The sequence below is a fragment of the Nerophis ophidion genome, linkage group LG21 (genome assembly GCF_033978795.1).
Source record: "Nerophis ophidion isolate RoL-2023_Sa linkage group LG21, RoL_Noph_v1.0, whole genome shotgun sequence".
Taxonomy (NCBI): Eukaryota; Metazoa; Chordata; class Actinopteri; order Syngnathiformes; family Syngnathidae; genus Nerophis; species Nerophis ophidion.
In genome coordinates this window covers 19,327,407-19,346,256 of record NC_084631.1, presented here as the reverse complement: position 1 = coordinate 19,346,256, position 18,850 = coordinate 19,327,407, and the positions used below count along the sequence as shown (strand labels likewise).

The 18,850-nt window shown below is 39.2% G+C and overlaps 1 protein-coding gene across 2 annotated transcripts in view; it reads left to right on the top strand.

Annotated features, from left to right (window-relative positions):
- The window catches only part of cratb (carnitine O-acetyltransferase b), a 47,029-nt gene extending 31,815 nt beyond the window's left edge, over window positions 1–15,214 (top strand). For both annotated transcript variants that reach the window (XM_061882101.1, XM_061882103.1), the window contains exons 12-15: window positions 4,747–4,882; window positions 4,959–5,021; window positions 5,108–5,245; window positions 13,123–15,214. In XM_061882101.1, coding sequence (XP_061738085.1) covers window positions 4,747–4,882; window positions 4,959–5,021; window positions 5,108–5,245; window positions 13,123–13,326 — 541 coding nt within the window. In that variant the 3' untranslated portion in view covers window positions 13,327–15,214. The remainder of the gene's footprint in view (window positions 1–4,746; window positions 4,883–4,958; window positions 5,022–5,107; window positions 5,246–13,122) is intronic.
- The last annotated feature ends 3,636 nt before the right edge of the window (window positions 15,215–18,850 follow it).

Here is an 18,850-nt window from a genome sequence, read left to right as displayed (position 1 = left end):
TGTTAGAATGTTGCACTTCATTTCGGTTTGTATACACAAAAAGCCACCTGTATTGTTAATTGCAGAGAAATATCATGTTGTACAAATAACAAACACCACAGGGCATCCTTTAAAGGCCTACTGAAACCCACTACTACCGACCACGCAGTCTAATAGTTTATATATCAATGACGAAATATTAACATTGCAACACATGCCAATACGGCCTTTTTAGTTTACTAAATTGCAATTTTAAATTTCCCGCAGAGTTTCTTGTTGAAAATGATGACACATATGATGACGCGTGATGTCTCGGGTTGGAGGGGACATATTAGCGCAGCACCACTTGCGGCTAAAAGTCGTCTTTCATCGCACAATTACACAGTATTCTGGACATCTGTTTTGCTGAATCTTTTGAAATTTGTTCAAATAATAATGGAGAAGTCAAAGTAGAAAGATGGAGGTGGGAAGCTTTAGCCTTTAGCCACACAACCACACGGTGTTTCCTTGTTTAAAATTCCCGGAGGTGAAGCTTTACTATGGATCAGACCGGTCAAGTGAACATGGATCCCGACTACATGTCGACCGGCAGTTTTCGGTGAGAAAATTGTGGAAATAAGTCGCCTCTTACCGGAGATCAGCGGAGCTTCTGTCGTGCTGCAGCTGCTGTGACTAATTCCCTCAGAGACTGGCGTCAAGACACCCGTGGCCACACCCCTCCGACTATCAGGTACTATTTAACTCACTAAAACAATAGCAACACAATAGAAAGATGAGGGATTTCCCAGAATTATCCTAGTAAATGTGTCTAAAAACATCTGAATCGCTCCCAATGCAATCGCCTTTTTTTTTTTTTACTTTTTTTTTCTAGTCCGTCACTTTTAAATTTCCTCATCCACCAATCTTTCATCGTCGCTCAAATTAATAGGGAAATTGTCGCTTTCTCGGTCCGAATAGCTTTTGCTGCTGGAGGCTCACATTATAAACAATGTGAGGATGTGAGGAGCCCTGCGATGAGGTGGCGACTTGTCCAGAGTGTACCCCGCCTTCCGCCTGATTGTAGCTGAGATAGGCGCCAGCGCCCCCCGCGACTCCAAAAGGGAACAAGCAATAGAAAATGGATGGATGGATGGATGTGAGGAGCCCTACAACCAGTGACGTCACGCGCACATCTTCCAATAAAGGCTGGGCTTTTTTATTAGCGATCAAAAGTTACGAACTTTATCATCGATGTTCTCTACTAAATCATTTCAGCAAAAATATGGCAATATCGCGAAATGATCAAGTATAACACATAGAATGGACCTGCTATCCCCATTTAAATAAGAAAATATAATTTTAGTAGGCCTTTAATTGTTTATGACATTAAATGGGTTGTACTTGTATAGCGCTTTTCTACCTTCAAGGTACTCAAAGCGCTTTGACACTACTTCCACATTTACCCATTCACACACACATTCACACACTGATGGAGGGAGCTGCCATGCTAGGCGCCAACCAGCACCCATCAGGAGCAAGGGTGAAGTGTCTTGCTCAGGACACAACGGACGTGACGAGGTTGGTACTAGGTGGGAATTGAACCAGGGACGCTCGGGTTGCGCACGGCCACCCTTCCACTGCGCCACGCCGTCCCAATGTCGCCACGCCGACATTGGGAGTAGCATATGTATATACCATTGGAGAATAATCAATTTCCACTGGTAAGGTCAGCTCAAATATACAGTGCATCTCAGCAACCACTTTAACTTTCAAAGGACAATGCTATACTCCTTATCAGGTGTGTACAGAAATTAAACGGAGGTATAATTTACAGTAGTCAGACTACAGATTGGAAAGCAGCATGCATCTACTGTTAATACGCATTCATTATTCTCTAAATATCTGGTTGGCTGACCAAGTGGATACCAAGATAATCGTGTGATAGTTAATTCATACTGTTGTACAGACTTAGGGCTGGGCGATATATCAATATACACGATATATCGCGGGTTTGTCCCTGTGCGATATAGAAAATGACAATATCGTGATATTCGAGTATAAGTTCTCACCCATTTGCTCTTAGCTGCAGGCATTACATTACAGGCTGTTTTCACGCTTTCCTGTCTCACCTTTTCACAGACAGCAAGCGCACATTCTTACGTATGTCACATAATGTCACGCCATACGTCACATACGTACACGCCCTCGCGGAGCAGAGCGGTAGCAGCATGGGTAAAGTTAGCTGTGATGCTAGCAGAGCCGTGCGAGTGGTAATACGAGAGAAAGAAGGTGCGAATGAAGGAAGAATTCATTCCCCAAGAAAAACAGCAGTAGGTCCATCTTCTGGCGGTGGTTTGGCTTTAAATGGGAATATGTCAAACAGACAACTATATCATATGTCAAGTGTGGGACAAAAGCATTGCTTAAAAAAGTAGCATTACTGCTAATATGTAGCATCATTTGAAAAGTCACCTGCTGAAGAATGAAGAGTGCTTACTCCGCATGTCAACATCTCCGTTCGGTGCCGCACGCTCACACCATCAAAATGCCGAAGCAAACATTTCCAGATCAACACCATATGAAAAAAAAGTCAACAGAATTTAATAACGTCCGTAGTAACCCACCACATAGCGAAGGTTGAACACTATATGATTTCCTATTATGCAGCTCATTTTTATTTGACACTTAAAATGTCTCTGACCATCTTGCACTTTCTGTTTTGTAAATGACATGAACGTTTGTGCCACTGCTTAATAACTTTAATAAATACAGTTTTTGTCAATTGACTTAGTTGTGATTTCCCTCTCTGCATGAACGTTTCAAATGAGCATATATTAATGCAGTATGAACAAGAATGTTTTAATGTTGACACATAGAATCATCATACTGCTGTGATTATATGTATCAAGCGTTCATTCAAGGCCAAGGCAAAATATGGATATGTATATCGTGTATCGCGATATGGCCTAAAAATATAGAGATATTAAAAAAAGGCCATATCGCCCAGCCCTATACAGACTACTCTTAAATATATCCAAGTTTAATTTCTGTAGTACTTTGAAAAGATACGGTATAGTGCTATCATACAATTAGTTACTGAAATATGACGGATGTACTTACTTTTGTGAGACACTGTATGTACATTATGTTTATACAGTGCATCCGGAAAGTATTCACAGCGCTTCTCTTTTCCCACATTTTGTTACGTTACAGTCTTATTCCTAAATGGAATAAAATATTTTTGTCCTCAAAATTATACTCACAATACCCCAAAATAACATGCAAAGGTTTTTTTTGTTTTTAGCAAACTTGTTACAAATACACATGTATATACAGTCGCAATCAAAAGTTTACATACACGTGTAAAGAACATAATGTCATGGCTGTCTTGAGTTTCCAATAATTTGTACAACTCTTATTTTTTGTGATAGAGTGATTGGAACACATACTTACTTGTTAGTCACAAAAAACCTACATGAAGTTTGGTTCTTTTATGAATTTATTATGGGTCTACTGAAAATGTGACCAAATCTGTTGGGTCAAAAGTATACATACAGCAATGTTAATATTTGGTTATATGTCCCTTGGCAAGTTTCACTGCAATAAGGCGCTTTTGGTAGCCACCCACAAGCTTCTGGCAAGCTTCTGGTTGAATTCTTGACCACTCCTCTTGACAAAATTGGTGCAGTTCAGCTAAATTTGTTGGTTTTCTGACATTGACTTTTTTCTTCTTCATTGTCCACACGTTTAAGTCAGGACTTTGGGAAGGCCATTCTAAAACCTTAATTCTAGCATTTCCTTTACCACTTTTCACATGTGTTTGGGGTCATTGTCCTGTTGGAACAACCAACTGCGCCCAAAACCCAACCTCCGGGCTGATGATTTTAGGTTGTACTGAAGAATTTGGAGGTAATCCTCCTCTTTAATTTTCCCATTTACTCTCTGTAAAGCACCAGTTCCATTGGCAGCAAAACAGGCCCAGAGCATAATACTACCACCGCCATGCTTGACGGTAGGGATGGTGTTACTGGGATTAAAGGCCTCACCTTTTCTCCTCCAAACATATTGCTGGGTATTGTGGCCAAACAGCTTCATTTTTGTTTCATCTGACCACAGAACCTTCCTTCAGAGGGTCTTATCTTTGTCCATGTGATGTCAGATTAAACAAAAATTGAGCTTTTTCTAATAATTTGTAAATAAGAGTTGTAGAAATTATTGGAAACTCAAGACAGCCATGACATTATGTTCTTTACAAGTGTATGTAAACTTTTGATCGTGACTGTAAGTATTGACAGCATTTGCTCAATACTTTGTTTAACACCTTTCCGGAAAAGACGTGTTCTTGTCTCATAAAGATTGTGAACATTATAAAAAAGTGCAGTTCGCCTTTACACAACACAATTTAACTCCAAGTCAATCCCATTTCTGTAAAATCCAAAGCAAACTGTTCACTTAGGAAGCAACACTGATTGACTGTAGTGGGTTTTTCCACTTTAATATTGTGTGACTCCAAATTCAGATCTCCATGGGTTAATACATTTTGTTTCCCTTGATATTTTTTGTGTAATTTTGTTGTCAGCACATTCATCTATGTAATGAACAATGTTTGATAATACAATAGAATAAAATAGAATAGAAAGTGCTTTATTGATACCTTGGGGAAATTCAATAATATTTCATTATTTCAGATCTAAGATGTGTTATTTTAGTGTTCCCTTTTTTAGTTACTTTACACGCAGTCCGATTTTTTGGGGGCTGAAAGATAGAATTGATCTTATTTTTTTGTAGAGTTCACAACGAGGTGTGTCCCACGTGCGACATTGCATCTCAGAGGATGTTTCGAAAAGGAAGGACCGAGTACATCCGCTCGCCCACCAGCCAGACTCTTCGATTCATCCTTGCCTTCGTCGATCCATCTGCGTCGGTGAGAGACTGTCAGGTTTATTCAAAGGAAAACTCTGCACTGCAACTAACGAACATCGTTGATTTATTGTGTGAAGCGCGAAGCCAAAGTCCAGCTGTTCAGAGAAGCCGTTGAAGCATACTCAGCTTTGACTTCCCAGGTGTGTGAATATATTTAAAAAAATACTATAAATAGAAATTCTAATAGAGTTTCTATTCACATATATATGCTTCCTGCTCTGTGCAGGTTCTTAAAGGACATGGTATAGACCGCCACCTTCTGGGCCTGAAGCTGCAGGCCATCGAAGAGGGATGGAGCGTCCCCAAGATCTTCATGGATACTGCCTATGGTCTGGCAACACACTGGAAACTCCGAACCGGCCAGGTGTGTTTCTCTGTGTCTTTTCTCTATATTGCATAGGGGTGTCCACTTAAAACATTTAAGTATACGGGGGTCACTTGAATACATTTTGTACAGTAAAGATGCTCAGAGCAATCCAATGAAGGTCAATATATGCCAAGTTTTTGGAATAACACATTGATTGGGGTCAGACAAACTTAATTGATCCCCAAGGGATTAGCATGTGTGCAAACGTTAGCATGATAACAGTAAGCATGTTTCATATACCAAGTTATATGACTCTAAAGATGTATGGCTACAAAAATAAAGAACAAAGTGTAAAATTACATGAAAAACTTAGTATGCTTTTGTTAGCTTGCCAGCATACTATCGTTTGCATGGTAACAGTTAACAAATGTCACATGCCAAGTTATATGACTCTGGTGTAAACGGTTGCAAAACTAGCTCAAAAGGTTAGCAAGTTAACGTTAGCATGCTAATAGCTACCTTGTGTCACATGCCAAGTTATATGACCCTAAGGTGTATGGCTATGGAATTAAGAAAAAAGTTTAAAATTAGCTAAAAAATTTACCACTTTAATGTTAGCATGCTATTGTTAGCATGCTAACAGTTAACAAGTGTCACATACCAAGTTACATGACTGTTGGGCAAACGGTAGCAAAATTAGCTAAAAAAGCTAGCATGCTAATGTTAACATGTTAGCAAGTTAACATTAGCATGCTAATAGTTACCTTGTGTCACATACCAAGTTAAATGACCCTAAGGTGTAAAACTGGGGAATTAAGAAAAAAGTGTAAAATTAGCTAAAAAAAAATTACCACGTTAATGTTAGCATGCTATTGTTAGCACGCTAACAGTTAACAAGTGTCACATACCAAGTTACATGACTGTAGGGCAAACGGTTGCAAAATTAGCTCAAAAAGCTAGCAAGTTAGTGTTAGCATGATAACGTAAACATGCATACAGTTAGCATGTTTCAAATACCAAGTTATATCGCTAAGGTGTATGGCTGCGGAATTAGACAAAAAAAGCATAACATTTGCAAAAAAAAGTTAGCACTTTATTGTTAGCGTGCTAGCATGCTAAAGTGTTTTGAAGGGCAGTGGTTTTCGACCTTTTTTCAGTGATGTACCCCCTGTGAACATTTTTTCAATTCAAGTACCCCCTAATCAGAGCAACGCATTTTTGGTTGAAAAAAAGAGATAAAGAAGTAAAATACAGCACTATGTCTTATTAAATTGTATAACCGTGCAAAATATCGCTCATTTGTAGTGGTCGTTCTTGAACTATTTGGAAAAAAATATATAAAAATAACTAAAAACTTGTTGAAAAATAAACAAGTGATTCAATTAATTAATTCAATAAAGGTTTCTACACATAGAAGTAATCATCAAGTGCCCTTTTTGGGGATTGTTATAGAGATCCATCTGGATTCATGAACTTAATTTTAAACATTTTTTCACAAAAAAAGAAATCTTTAACATCAATATTTATGGAACATGTCCACAAAAAATCTAGTTGTCAACACTGAATATTGCATTGTTGCATTTATTTTTTACAGTTCATGAACGTACATTCATATTTTGTTGAAGTATTATTCAATAAATAAATATATATAAAGGATTTTTGAATTGTTGCTATTTTTAGAATTTAAAAAAAAAAATCTCACGTACCCCTTGGCATACCTTCAAGTACCCCCAGGGGTACGCGTAACCCCATTTGAGAACCACTGCTGTAGGGGACAAATCAAATGAGTGTAAAATTAAATAATTTGTCTCAATAATAATCCATCAATCTATCCATTTTCTACCGCTTGTCCCTCTTTGGGGTTGCTGAAGGCTATCTCAGCTAGAATCAGGCGGAAGGCGGTGTACACCCTGCACAAGTCCCCACCTCATCACAGGGCCAACACAGACAGACAGACAACATTCACACTCACATTCACACACTAGGGCCAATTTAGTCCTGCCAATCAACCTATCCCCAGGTGCATGTTTTTGGAGGTGGGAGGAAGCCGGAGTACCCGGAGAGAACCCACGCAGTCACGGGGAGAACATGCAAACTCCACACAGTTCGATTTATTGAACTAACGACTACTCAGGACCTTCGTATTGTGAGGCACATGCACTAACCCCTCTCACACCGTGCTGCTCCTCAATAATTAATTATGTAATTAATTTTTTTAGAATGCTCGGAACACCCCTATTATATATTTTTTCCATTCCCATGACCCAACAGGAAGTTGTATCTAACTGTGCTCATCTGAATCATGCCGGTCCATTAATATGTTTTCAATTGGTGAAGCTTCCCTTTTTTTACTTTTGTTTATGTCTATCAGATATAAACTTTGCTTCCTTGGCACCTGCAGATTTGACAGGAGCTGTTGGTGATGGAAGCTTGGGTATTATGTCTGTAATTGTGGGAATGCTTATTCACATTTGACACATATAGTATTCTAATTATGGTTCTGCCCTATTTTTCCTCAGCCTTCTTATCCCCAATTTCACTTTCAAAATGTTCAGCTCATTTGACACTCATGTAAATAGTTTTTTTACCCACAAAATGTCCACATTTCCAAGACTTATATTTTTCTCATTTCCAATGTAATTTGGTACCTGACATGTGCTTACTGTTTGCACTATAACGTCGGCAGGTTAGCTGCCTTAGCTATTTTTGCACATCTCAGTTTCAGATATTTTGGTACTTGACGCATGCTAACTGTTAGCATGTTAACATTACCATTAGAGATGTCCGATAACGGCTTTTTTGCCGATATCCGATATTCCGATATTGTCCAACTCTTAATTAGCGATTCCGATATCAAACGATACCGATATATACAGTCGTGGAATTAACACATTACCCTGCTGGATGCATTAAACAATGTTACAAGGTTTTCCAAAATAAATCAACTCAAGTTATGGAAAAAAATGCCAACATGACACTGCCATATTTATTATTGAAGTCACAAAGGGCATTATTTTTTTAACATGCCTCAAAACAGCAGCTTGGAATTTGGGACATGCTCTCCCTGAGAGAGCATGAGAAGGTTGAGGTGGGGTGCGGGGTGTATATTGTAGCGTCCCGGAAGAGTTAGTGCTGCAAGGGGTTCTGGGTATTTCTTCTGTTGTGTTTATGTTGTGTTACGGTGCGGATGTTCTCCCGAAATGTGTTTGTCATTCTTGTTTGGTGTAGGTTCACAGTGTGGCGCATATTTGTAACATTGTTGAAGTTGTTTTTACGGCCACCCTCAGTGTGACCTGTATGGCTGTTGACCAAGTATGCATTGCATTGACTTGTGTGTGTGTGAAACGCCGTAAATGTTATGTGACTTGGCCGGCATGCAAAGGCAGTGCCTTTAAGGTTTATTGGAGCTCTGTGCTTCTCCCTACGTCCGTGTACCACCTTGTGCTGCGGCGTTTTAAAAGTCATAAATTTTACTTTTTGAAACTGATACAGATAATTTCCAATATTACATTTTAAAGCATTTATCGGCCAATAATATCGGCAGTCCGATATTATCGGACATGTATAGTTAGCATGCTTGCTTTTTTGGCTAATTTTGCAGGTATCCACCTCAAAGTCATATTGTGGTACTTGATCAATGCTTACTTTTAGCATGTTTGCTTACCTGTATTTGCATGTATACACCTAAGAGTCAAATATTTTGGTACTTGACACATGCTTACTGTTAACATGATAACGTTAACATGTTAACTTTTTTTGGATATTTTTTACAAGTATAAACCTCAGGGTCATATATTCTGGTACTTGATGCATGTTAACGAAAGCATGGTAACATTAGCATGCTACCTTTTTTGGCTAATTTTACAGGTATACACTTCAGAGTCATGTATACGTATTTGGCACTTGACGCATGCTTACTGTTTGCATTATAACGTTTGCAGGTTAGCTTCCTTAGCTAATTTTGCAGTTATACATCTCAGTTTCAAATATTTTGGTACTTGACGCATGCTAACTGTTAGCATGCTGGATTTTTTGGCAAATTTTGCAGGTATACACCTCAAGGTCATGTACTGTATTTTGGTACTTGATGCATGCTTACATTTAGCATGTTAGCTTCGCTATATTTGCAAGTATACACAGTCAAATTTGTTGGTACTTGACACATGCTTACTGTTAACATGTTAACTTTTTTTAGATATTTTTTACATGTATAGACTTTAGGATCGTATATTCTGGTACTTGATGCATGTTAACGAAAGAATGTTAACATTAGCATGCTATCTTTTTTGGCTAATTTTACAGGTATACACCTCAGAGGAATGTATTGTGTTACTTGACATATCCTTGCAGTTAGTATGATGACTGTATGTTAGCTATTTTTGAAAGTATGCACCTCAGGGTCATATAATGTATTTTGGTATTTGTCGCATGACGCACGTGAGCATTGATTGATTGATTGATTGATTGATAATTATATTAGTAGATTGCACAGTTCAGTACATATTCTGTACAATTGACCCCTAAATCGGGACGGCGTGGCGCAGTGGTAGAGTGGCCGTGCGCAACCCGAGGGTCCCTGGTTCAATCCCCACCTAGTACCAACCTCGTCACGTCCGTTGTGTCCTGAGCAACACACTTCACCCTTGCTCCTGATGGGTGCTGGTTAGCGCCTTGCATGGCAGCTCCCTCCATGAGTGTGTGAATGGGTAAATGTGGAAGTAGTGTCAAAGCGCTTTGAATACCTTGAAGGTAGAAAAGCGCTATAGAAGTACAACCCATTTATCATTTCTTTATTTAAATGGTAACACCCGAATAAGTTTTTCAACTTGTTTATTTCGGGGTCCACATTAATTAATTCATGGTATCATGTAAGAATGTTCACATTAGTGTGATTTTTATTGGACTAATTTTATTGGTATACAACTCAGCGTTGTATATTTTGGTTCTTGACACATGCTTAATGTTAGCATGATAATGTTACGCTATTTTTGCAATTATATGCACAATAATCCTAGCATATAAATATGTTAACACTAGTATGCTATCTTGTTGGCTAGTTTTACAGATCTACACCTTAGAGTCATATATTTTGGTACTTGATGAATGCTTACTGTTAGCATGCTAACATTAGCATGTTAGGTTTTATGGGCTATTTTCGCAAGTGTGCACTTCAAAGTCATATATTTTGATACTTGAAGCATGCTTACTGTTGACACTATACCGTTAGCATGTTAGCTATTTTTACAAGTCTATACACGGTAATGTGAGCATGTTAAAATGACCGTGCTATCTTTTTTGGCTAATTTTGGAGTCATATATTTTGGTATCTTGATGCATACTAACTGTTAGCATGTAACTTTAGCATTCTAACATTACATTCAGGCTTTTGTAACTCATTTTGCAGGTATGCCCATATTGGTCAATTTTTTTTTTTTTTTTTTTATGGGATTCTATCTGGCTAGCATGCTACCAGTTAGCATTTCAGTTTGGCTTCGGCTTTTCAGCATTCACGCGCAATTTCCAACAAAATTGCTTTCTGAAGTTTGCTATCATTTTTAGCATTTGTACTTGTAGTTCCAAAATATGAAAACAGAAGAACCCAAAGTATTCTAAAAGGACATAAACACGTTCCAATCTATTCATGTTTAACTTATTTAGTCTTAGACTTAGACAAACTTTATTGATCCACAAGAGAAATTGTTCCACGAAAGGATAATGCAGGTATAAAGGATCAAAATAATAGAATAGAATATGTCTTTATTGTCATTGTACATTGTACAACGAAATTGAAAGCAAAAACTAATTTAGTGCAAATTCATAATATCACATAAAAACATAAGAACAAATGACAAATACAAACCCTGTTTCCATATGAGTTGGGAAATTGCATTAGATGTAAAGATAAACGGAATACAATGATTTGCAAATCATTTTCAACCCATATTCAGTTGAATATGCAACAAAGACAAGATATTTGATGTTCAAACTCATAAATGATTTTTTTTTTTTTGCAAAGAATAATTAACTCAGAATTTCATGGCTGCAACACGTGCCAAAGTAGTTGGGAAAGGGCATGTTCACCACTGTGTCACATCACCTTTTCTTTTAACAACACTCGATAAACGTTTGGGAACTGAGGAAACTAATTGTTGGAGCTTTGAAAGTGGAATTCTTTCCCATTCTTGTTTTATGTAGAGCTTCAGTCGTTCAACAGTGCGGGATCTCCGCTGCCGTATTTTACGCTTCGTAATGCGCCACACATTTTCGATGGGAGACAGGTTTGGACTGCAGGCAAGCCAGTCAGTACCCGCACTCTTTTACAACGAAGCCACACTGTTGTAACACGTAGTTTGGCATTTTCTTGCTGAAATAAGCAGGGGCGTCCATGATAACGTTGCTTGGACGGCAACATATATTGCTCCAAAACGTGTATGTACCTTTCAGCATTAATGGTGCTTTTACAGATGTGTAAGTTACTCATGCCTTGGCCACTAATGCACCCCCCGTACCATCACACATGCTGGCTTTTCATCTTTGCGCCTAGAACAATCCGGGGGGTTCTTTTCCTCTTTGATCCGGAGGACACAACGTCTACAGTTTCCCCCCAAAATTTTTAATGTGGACTCGTCAGACCACAGAACACTTTTCCACTTTGCATCAGTCCATCTTAGATGAGCTGAGGCCCAGCGAAGCTGGTGGCATTTCTGGGTGTTGTTGATAAATGGCTTTCGCTTTGCATAGTAGAGCTTTAACTTGCACTTACAGATGTAGCAACGAACAGTATTTAGTGACATTGGTTTTCTGAAATGTTTTTGAGCCCATGTGGTGATATCCTTTAGAATTTGATGTCGGTTTTTGATACAGTGCCGTCCAAGGGATCGAAGGTCACGGTCATTCAATGTTGGTCTCCGGCCATGCTGCTTATGTGGAGTGATTTCTCCAGATTCTCTGAACCTTTTGATCATATTATGGAGCGTAGATGTTGAAATCCCTCAATTTTTTGCAATTTCACTTTGAGAAACGTTCTTAAACTGTTTGACTATTTGCTCACGCAGTTGTGGACAAAGGGGTGTACCTCGCCCCATCCTTTCTTGTGAAAGACTGAGCATTTTTTGGGAAGCTGTTTTTATACCCAATCATGGCACCCACCTGTTCCCAATTAGCCTGCACACCTGTGGGATGTTCCAAATAAGTGTTTGATGAGAATTTCTCATGTTTATCATTATTTATTGTCACCTTTCCCAACTTCTTTGTCACGTGTTGCTGGCATCAAATTCTAAAGTTAATGATTGTTTGCAGAAAAAAAAAATGTTTGTCAGTTTGAACATCAAATATGTTGTCTTTGTAGCATATTCAACTGTATATGGGTTGAAAATGATTTGCAAATCATTGTATTCCATTTATATTTACATCCAACACAATTTCCCAACTCATATGGAAACGGGGTTTGTATATAAAAGTACATAAAATACATAAAAATACCAAGCACACAACTCACATGCGCAGTCACATGTTAAGCGACACTATTGCTCTCGGGTAAAAAGTGTTCTTAAATCTGGGTGAGATGGGTCCCTTATGATGTTTTGGGCCTTTTTGAGGCAACTGGCACTGTACAGTTCATCTCGGGAGGGGAGAGAACAGCCAGTGATCTTCATGGCACTTTTTATGACCCTGTGAAGTGTGTTTCTCTCTGCCGCCTTGCAGCTGGCATACCATACACACATGCAGTATGTCAGCACACTCTCTATTGAGCAGCAATAGAAGGACACAAGCAGTTTTTGTATATAAAGGATGGATTTTCGATATTTCTGACCCCTAATTTTTTGGACCATGTTTTTGTGCATTTGCAGTCATAGCATTGTCCCTTACCATCTTTTCCCTTCACTTGTACTTATATTTAGTTAATCTATTTTTTTTTCCTTTTTCCGTTTTAGGTGCCTGCGAGTACAGACAGTGTGATGTGTTTTGGACCCCTAGTTCCTGACGGTTACGCCGTATGTTACAACCCACAGTCAGACCACGTCCACTTTTCCATAACCGCCTTCAACTGCTGCGAGGAGACGAATGCGGAAAAATTGGGTGTGGCCCTGAAGGACACCCTGTGCCAACTACAGGAGTTACTGCACCCTACTGTGTAGAGCCAAATGCATTGACTACTTAAATATTGAAAGAAAATTTTTCAAGATCACGTGAAATTGCTTATGGAGAATTTTTTTTTTTTTTTTATGCATGCCACTCATTTACAAGCAAGATTTACATTCTTAGTACAAAACTACAAGACAAAACAAAAATCAAAGCCACCTGACACTCCAGTATTAATCACAGCCAAAGCTTTTGTATATATGTTGCCATATTACCACCATTTATCAATAAATATGTTGCCGGGAGAAAGAAATCATTTGTAGGTTAATCAGTTTGTGTTTGTAAAGGACCAAAAGATGGGAGAAAAAATGTTGACAGTCACATATATGTTTGGTGCTTGAGTAGATGTAGTGATACATTTGTGCTCAACTTAATAAAGGTCATGAACTGCATTGGCTCGGTTTTTGTTGGCGCTGTTTGGTCGAATCTTAGCCGAATTGACAACATGCCTTTATGGGCTCAATGCTTTGTGGATTGGAGCAAAGTCATCTTGGAGAACTTTTAAACCAGTGAAGTTTTGTATGTTGTGTACATCGTAAATAAAAACAGAATACAATAATTTGCAAATCCTTTTTAACCTAAATTCAATTGAATAGACTGCAAAGACAAGATACTGTTGTGTTCAGAGAAGGGAAGGAGGCGACAACCAGGGCAGAACTGCGGTTTTCAAGGTTTATTTTAAACGTGGCGCGTGTATGCTACACTATGTGTATGAATGTAGACTATGTGTAATATTAGTAATGTATATGTTAACAAGGGTTGTTGTCTGTGAGTGTTGATTGACTCTTTCGTCGAATCACGAGGGACAAGGCTAGGAGGCAGTTCGTGGACAGACAAGAGGTCGTGGGCATGAGCGAGGCATCGTGGTCTGGGTCCGAGCAGGGATGGTCGTGGATCGAGTAGGGCAGTCAGGAATCCGGATGAATATCGAGTGACTTGGCATGATCACGGAAGACAGGGGAGTCACTGTGAAAACACAAAGGAACATTAACCAGCAAAGCAAAGGCGAGGAAACCACGGGGAAGGGAATGCGAGATGTGATGCTTACGGGAAGGTTAGCGACATTCTGGCAAAGGTTCCTCGGGTCTGCTGGTCTTTATGGTGCTCCCCTTCATTAAGTCCAGGTGTGTTGATTCTTGATTGAGTGCAGGCTCGTTGCTGCGTGGTCGTGCTGCGCTCAGCACGAGCGAGGGCGTGTCTGATCGCGCTGTCAGCAGAGGCGCACGCAGCTCCAGCCGCCGAGGAAACGCTGGTTTGACTCTGCGTCATGACAGTTACTTAACGTTCCAACTTGTAAACTTAGTTATTTTTTGCAAATATTAGCTCATTTGGAATTTTGATGCCTGCAACATGTTTCAAAAAGGCTGGCACAAGTGGCAAAAAATACTGAGAAAGTTGAGGATGGCTCATCAAACACTTATTTGGAACATCTCACAGGTGAACAGGCTAATTGGGAACAGGTGGGTGCCATGATTGGATATAAAAGCAGCTTCCATGAAATGCTCAGTCATTCACAAACAAGGATGGGGCGAGGGTCACCACTTTGTGAACAAATGCGTGAGCAAATTGGCGAACAGTTTAAGAACAACATTTCTCAATGATCTATTGTAAAGAATTTAGAGATTTCACCATCTATGGTCTGTAATATACTCAAAAGGTTCAAGGAATCTATAAAAATCACTGACGTAACATTGAATGCCCGTGACCTTGGATCCCTCAGGCCAGGAGTAGGGAACCTATGGCTCTCGAGCCAGATGTGGCTCTTTTGATGACTGCATCTGGCTCTCAGATAAATCTTGGCTGACATTGCTTAACTGAAATGTAAAAAAATAGTTCAGCTGGTGGTAATCACAGTGTTAAAAATAAAATTCAAATTATAAAACATTCTCATGTATTTTCATTCATCCATCCGTTTTCTACCGCACCTGTTCAAGAAGTCGCATTAATGGTAAGAAGTATTTTATTTATCATCGGTGAGCTTCCGAATAGCAATGTTATTAAAAATGTAATTTCTGTTTGTGCGTCTTTGTTTTGTATTTACTTCCCATCAGTGCTCTTATTTTGTTTCCATTTCCTGCTTGTTCCACTGAGCGCTGTGTTTTTTTCCCCTCACCTGCTGTTGATTGGCAGGCGGTCCACACCTGCCGCCAATCAGCATGTTTCTGTTTAGGCTTGTCTTGCGCGCTCCTCAGGGCTCGAAGATTGACTATTGTTTCGAACTGTACATGCAAGACTGCTTCATTCTCCTCTGTTGATGATATTAAAAGCATCTTACCTGCCCTTCGCTCTCCTGGTACCTGCATCTTGGGATCGCTACTACTGCTGCCATGCAGGTTTGTGACATATACTCTATAAATGTTGGTCTTACTTAAAAATTTTGACATTTAGTTGTATTGAGTGTTAAAAAATATTATATGGCTCTCACAGAAATACATTTGAAAAAATTTGGCCTAAATGGCTCTTTCAGCCAAAAAGGTTCCTGACCCCTGCCTCAGGCGGTGCTGCGTCAAAAACCGACACCAGTGTGTAAAAGATATCACCACATGCGCTCAGGGACACTAAAACCACTGTCAGTAACTACAGTTGGTTGCTACATATGTAAGTGCAAGTTAAAACTACTATGCAAAGCGAAAGCCATTTATCAACAACACCCACAAACGTTGCAGGCTTTGCTGGGACCGAACTCATCTTAGATGGACTGGTGTAAAAGTGTTCTGTGGTCTGACGAGTCCACATTCCAAATTGTTTTTGAAAACTGTGGACGTCGTGTCCTCTGGAGCAAAGAGGAAAAGAACCATCTGGATGTTATAAGCACAAAGTTCAAAAGCCAGCATCCGTGATGGTATGGGGGGTGAATGCTGAATTAATGCTGAAAGGTACATACAGGTTTTGTAGCAAGATATGTTGCCATCCAAGCAACGTTATCATGGACGCCCCTGCTTATTTCAGCAAGACAATGCCAAGCCACATGTTACAACAGCATGGCTTTATAGTAAAAGAGTGAGGGTACTAGACTAGTCTGCCTGTAGTCCAGACCTGTCTCCCATTGAAAATGTGTGGCACATTATGAAGCCTAAAATACCACAACGGAGACCCCGGACTGTTGAACAACTTAAGTTGTACATCAAGCAAGAATAGGAAAGAATTCCACCTGAAAAGCTTCAAAAATAGCCAATGTGCCAACTTCACTGGTTTTGGGTTGTGTATGTTCTATCAGGTTTTGAATAGTAGTAATGTATTTATCTGCACAAACCACTGTATGAGTTTCTGGCACCTGCAGAGTTCTGCATACGTTTACCTCATTATAAAGATGGATGAATAAAATGAGCTGAAAAACATCTACAACTTAATGCAATTTTCCAAGTTAGGTTTGGTATCTCAGTTTCCATCCATCCATTTCTACAATTTGTAGCATTTAATTGGCTTAAGCAATGTCACCTCTTAGCTGGAGGCGTACGTATCTCTCAAGCGTGAATAAAAAACACTAATATTGAAAGTTCCCTTGGTTTTTGTCATTTCTATCTTATAGAAATCAATAAAAAAAATGGATGGATAATATTTTGAATTTCTTCAAGTTATTAAAAAAAATGAAACAATAAAAAGAAGGCATTCTGAATGATGTAAGTAGTGGAATTTTACAATATAAACATCCATCCATTTTCTACAGCTTGTCCCTTTTGAGGTTGCGGGGGGTGCTGGAGCCTATCTCAGCTGCATTTGGGCGGAAGTCGGGGTACACCCTGGACAAGTCCCCCCCTCATTACAGGGCCAACACAGATAGACAAACAACATTCACACTCACATTCATACACTCGGGTCAATTCTTTTTAGTGTTGCCAATCAACCGATCCCCAGGTGCATGTTTTTGGAGGTGGGAGGAAGCCGGAGTACCCGGAGGGAACCCACGCACTCACGGGGAGAACATGCAAACGCCACACAGAAAGATCCCGAGCCCCTGGATAGAACTCAGGACTACCCTGGAACTTCGTATTGTGAGACACATGCACTAACCCGGGGGTCAGCAATCGAGGGTCTTAAGCCGCATGCGGCTCTTTAGTGCCGCCCTAGTGGCTCCCATCACCCTCACCCCTTTGTGAGGGTGATGCAGAGGATAATTGCACCACACCTAGTGTGTGACAATCATTGGTACTTTAACTTTAACTTTAACTTTTAACAACTGTTACAAAGCCCACTCTTTAATATGTTTGTGTGTATGCTTCACTGATGAGAGTATTTGGTGAACATCCTTTTGTCCTACTAATTTTGGCGGTTCTTGAACTCACCATAGTGTGGGCTGTGACGCAACATTTTGTTTACATGCACAATCTTCCTTCTTTGTCTCATTTTGTCCACCAAAACTTTTATACTGTGTGTGAATGCACAAATGTGTGCTTTGTTGATGTTGACTTGTTGGAGTGCTAACATGCTATTTAGGCTACCTGTATGTACATATTGCAACATTGTCCCTCATTTGTAGGTATATTGAAGCTCATTTAATTTAATTAAATTGTATCATCTTTGTGTATGATTTATATTTGCATGTCTCATGACACATTATCTGTATGTAATATTGGCTGCATTTCAGATAGTTGTTCGTGTGCCATGTTGTTCCAGACCACAGCAAACTTTACCTAGCTTGCCTAAGATTGTAATGAATCTATTAAAAGAAGACAGCCTGCCGTTTCCTTTAACTTGGACACACACATATATAGCTTTGGCCATTAAAAGCCAGTCATTTCCAGGAGTTATCATACCTTCTAAGTAGCCTCTGATTCACTAATGATTTCTAATGTTGTAAAAATGTGTAGACTAAATATTCAATTTCAACATTTCTGTCAACAAAGATTTGCGTCAGCCTGCGACACATAGTCATTTTGATAGTAGGCTATTCTAGCTAATATAGACACTTACGTCATGTGTTGTCTTCATTATAAGACTTGTATAAGACTTAAAATTTTTTGCGGCTCCAGACACATTTGTTTTTTGCATTTTTGGTCCAATATGTTTCTTTCAACGTTTTGGGTTGCCGACCCCTGCACTAACCCCTGCTTCACCGTGCTACCCACAATATAAACATATTCAATATAATTATTATGTATTACTATTTTTATACATGTACTATTTCTAAAACACAGCCAGGTGTAAGTAATATTAATAAAATTACTAAGAAAAATAATAATTACTGAAAAAACTATTTATTTAAAATCGTCCTCACTTTTTATTACTATAGTTAAATTGGATTGTAGCGAACATTTTGATCCAGCACCGATCCCAGCTATAAGTCGTCTGCTTTAATAGCATTATTCCACAGTATTCTGGACATCTGTGTTGCTGAATCTTTTGCAATTTGTTCAATTAATAATGGAAACATCAAAGAAGAAAGATGTAGGTGGGAAGCGGTGTATTGCGGCCGCCTTTAGCAAAACAAACACAGCCGGTGTTTCCTTGTTTACATTCCCGAAAGCTGATGGTGAAGCTTTTCTATGGAACAGAGCGGTCAAGCGAACATGGTTCCCTACC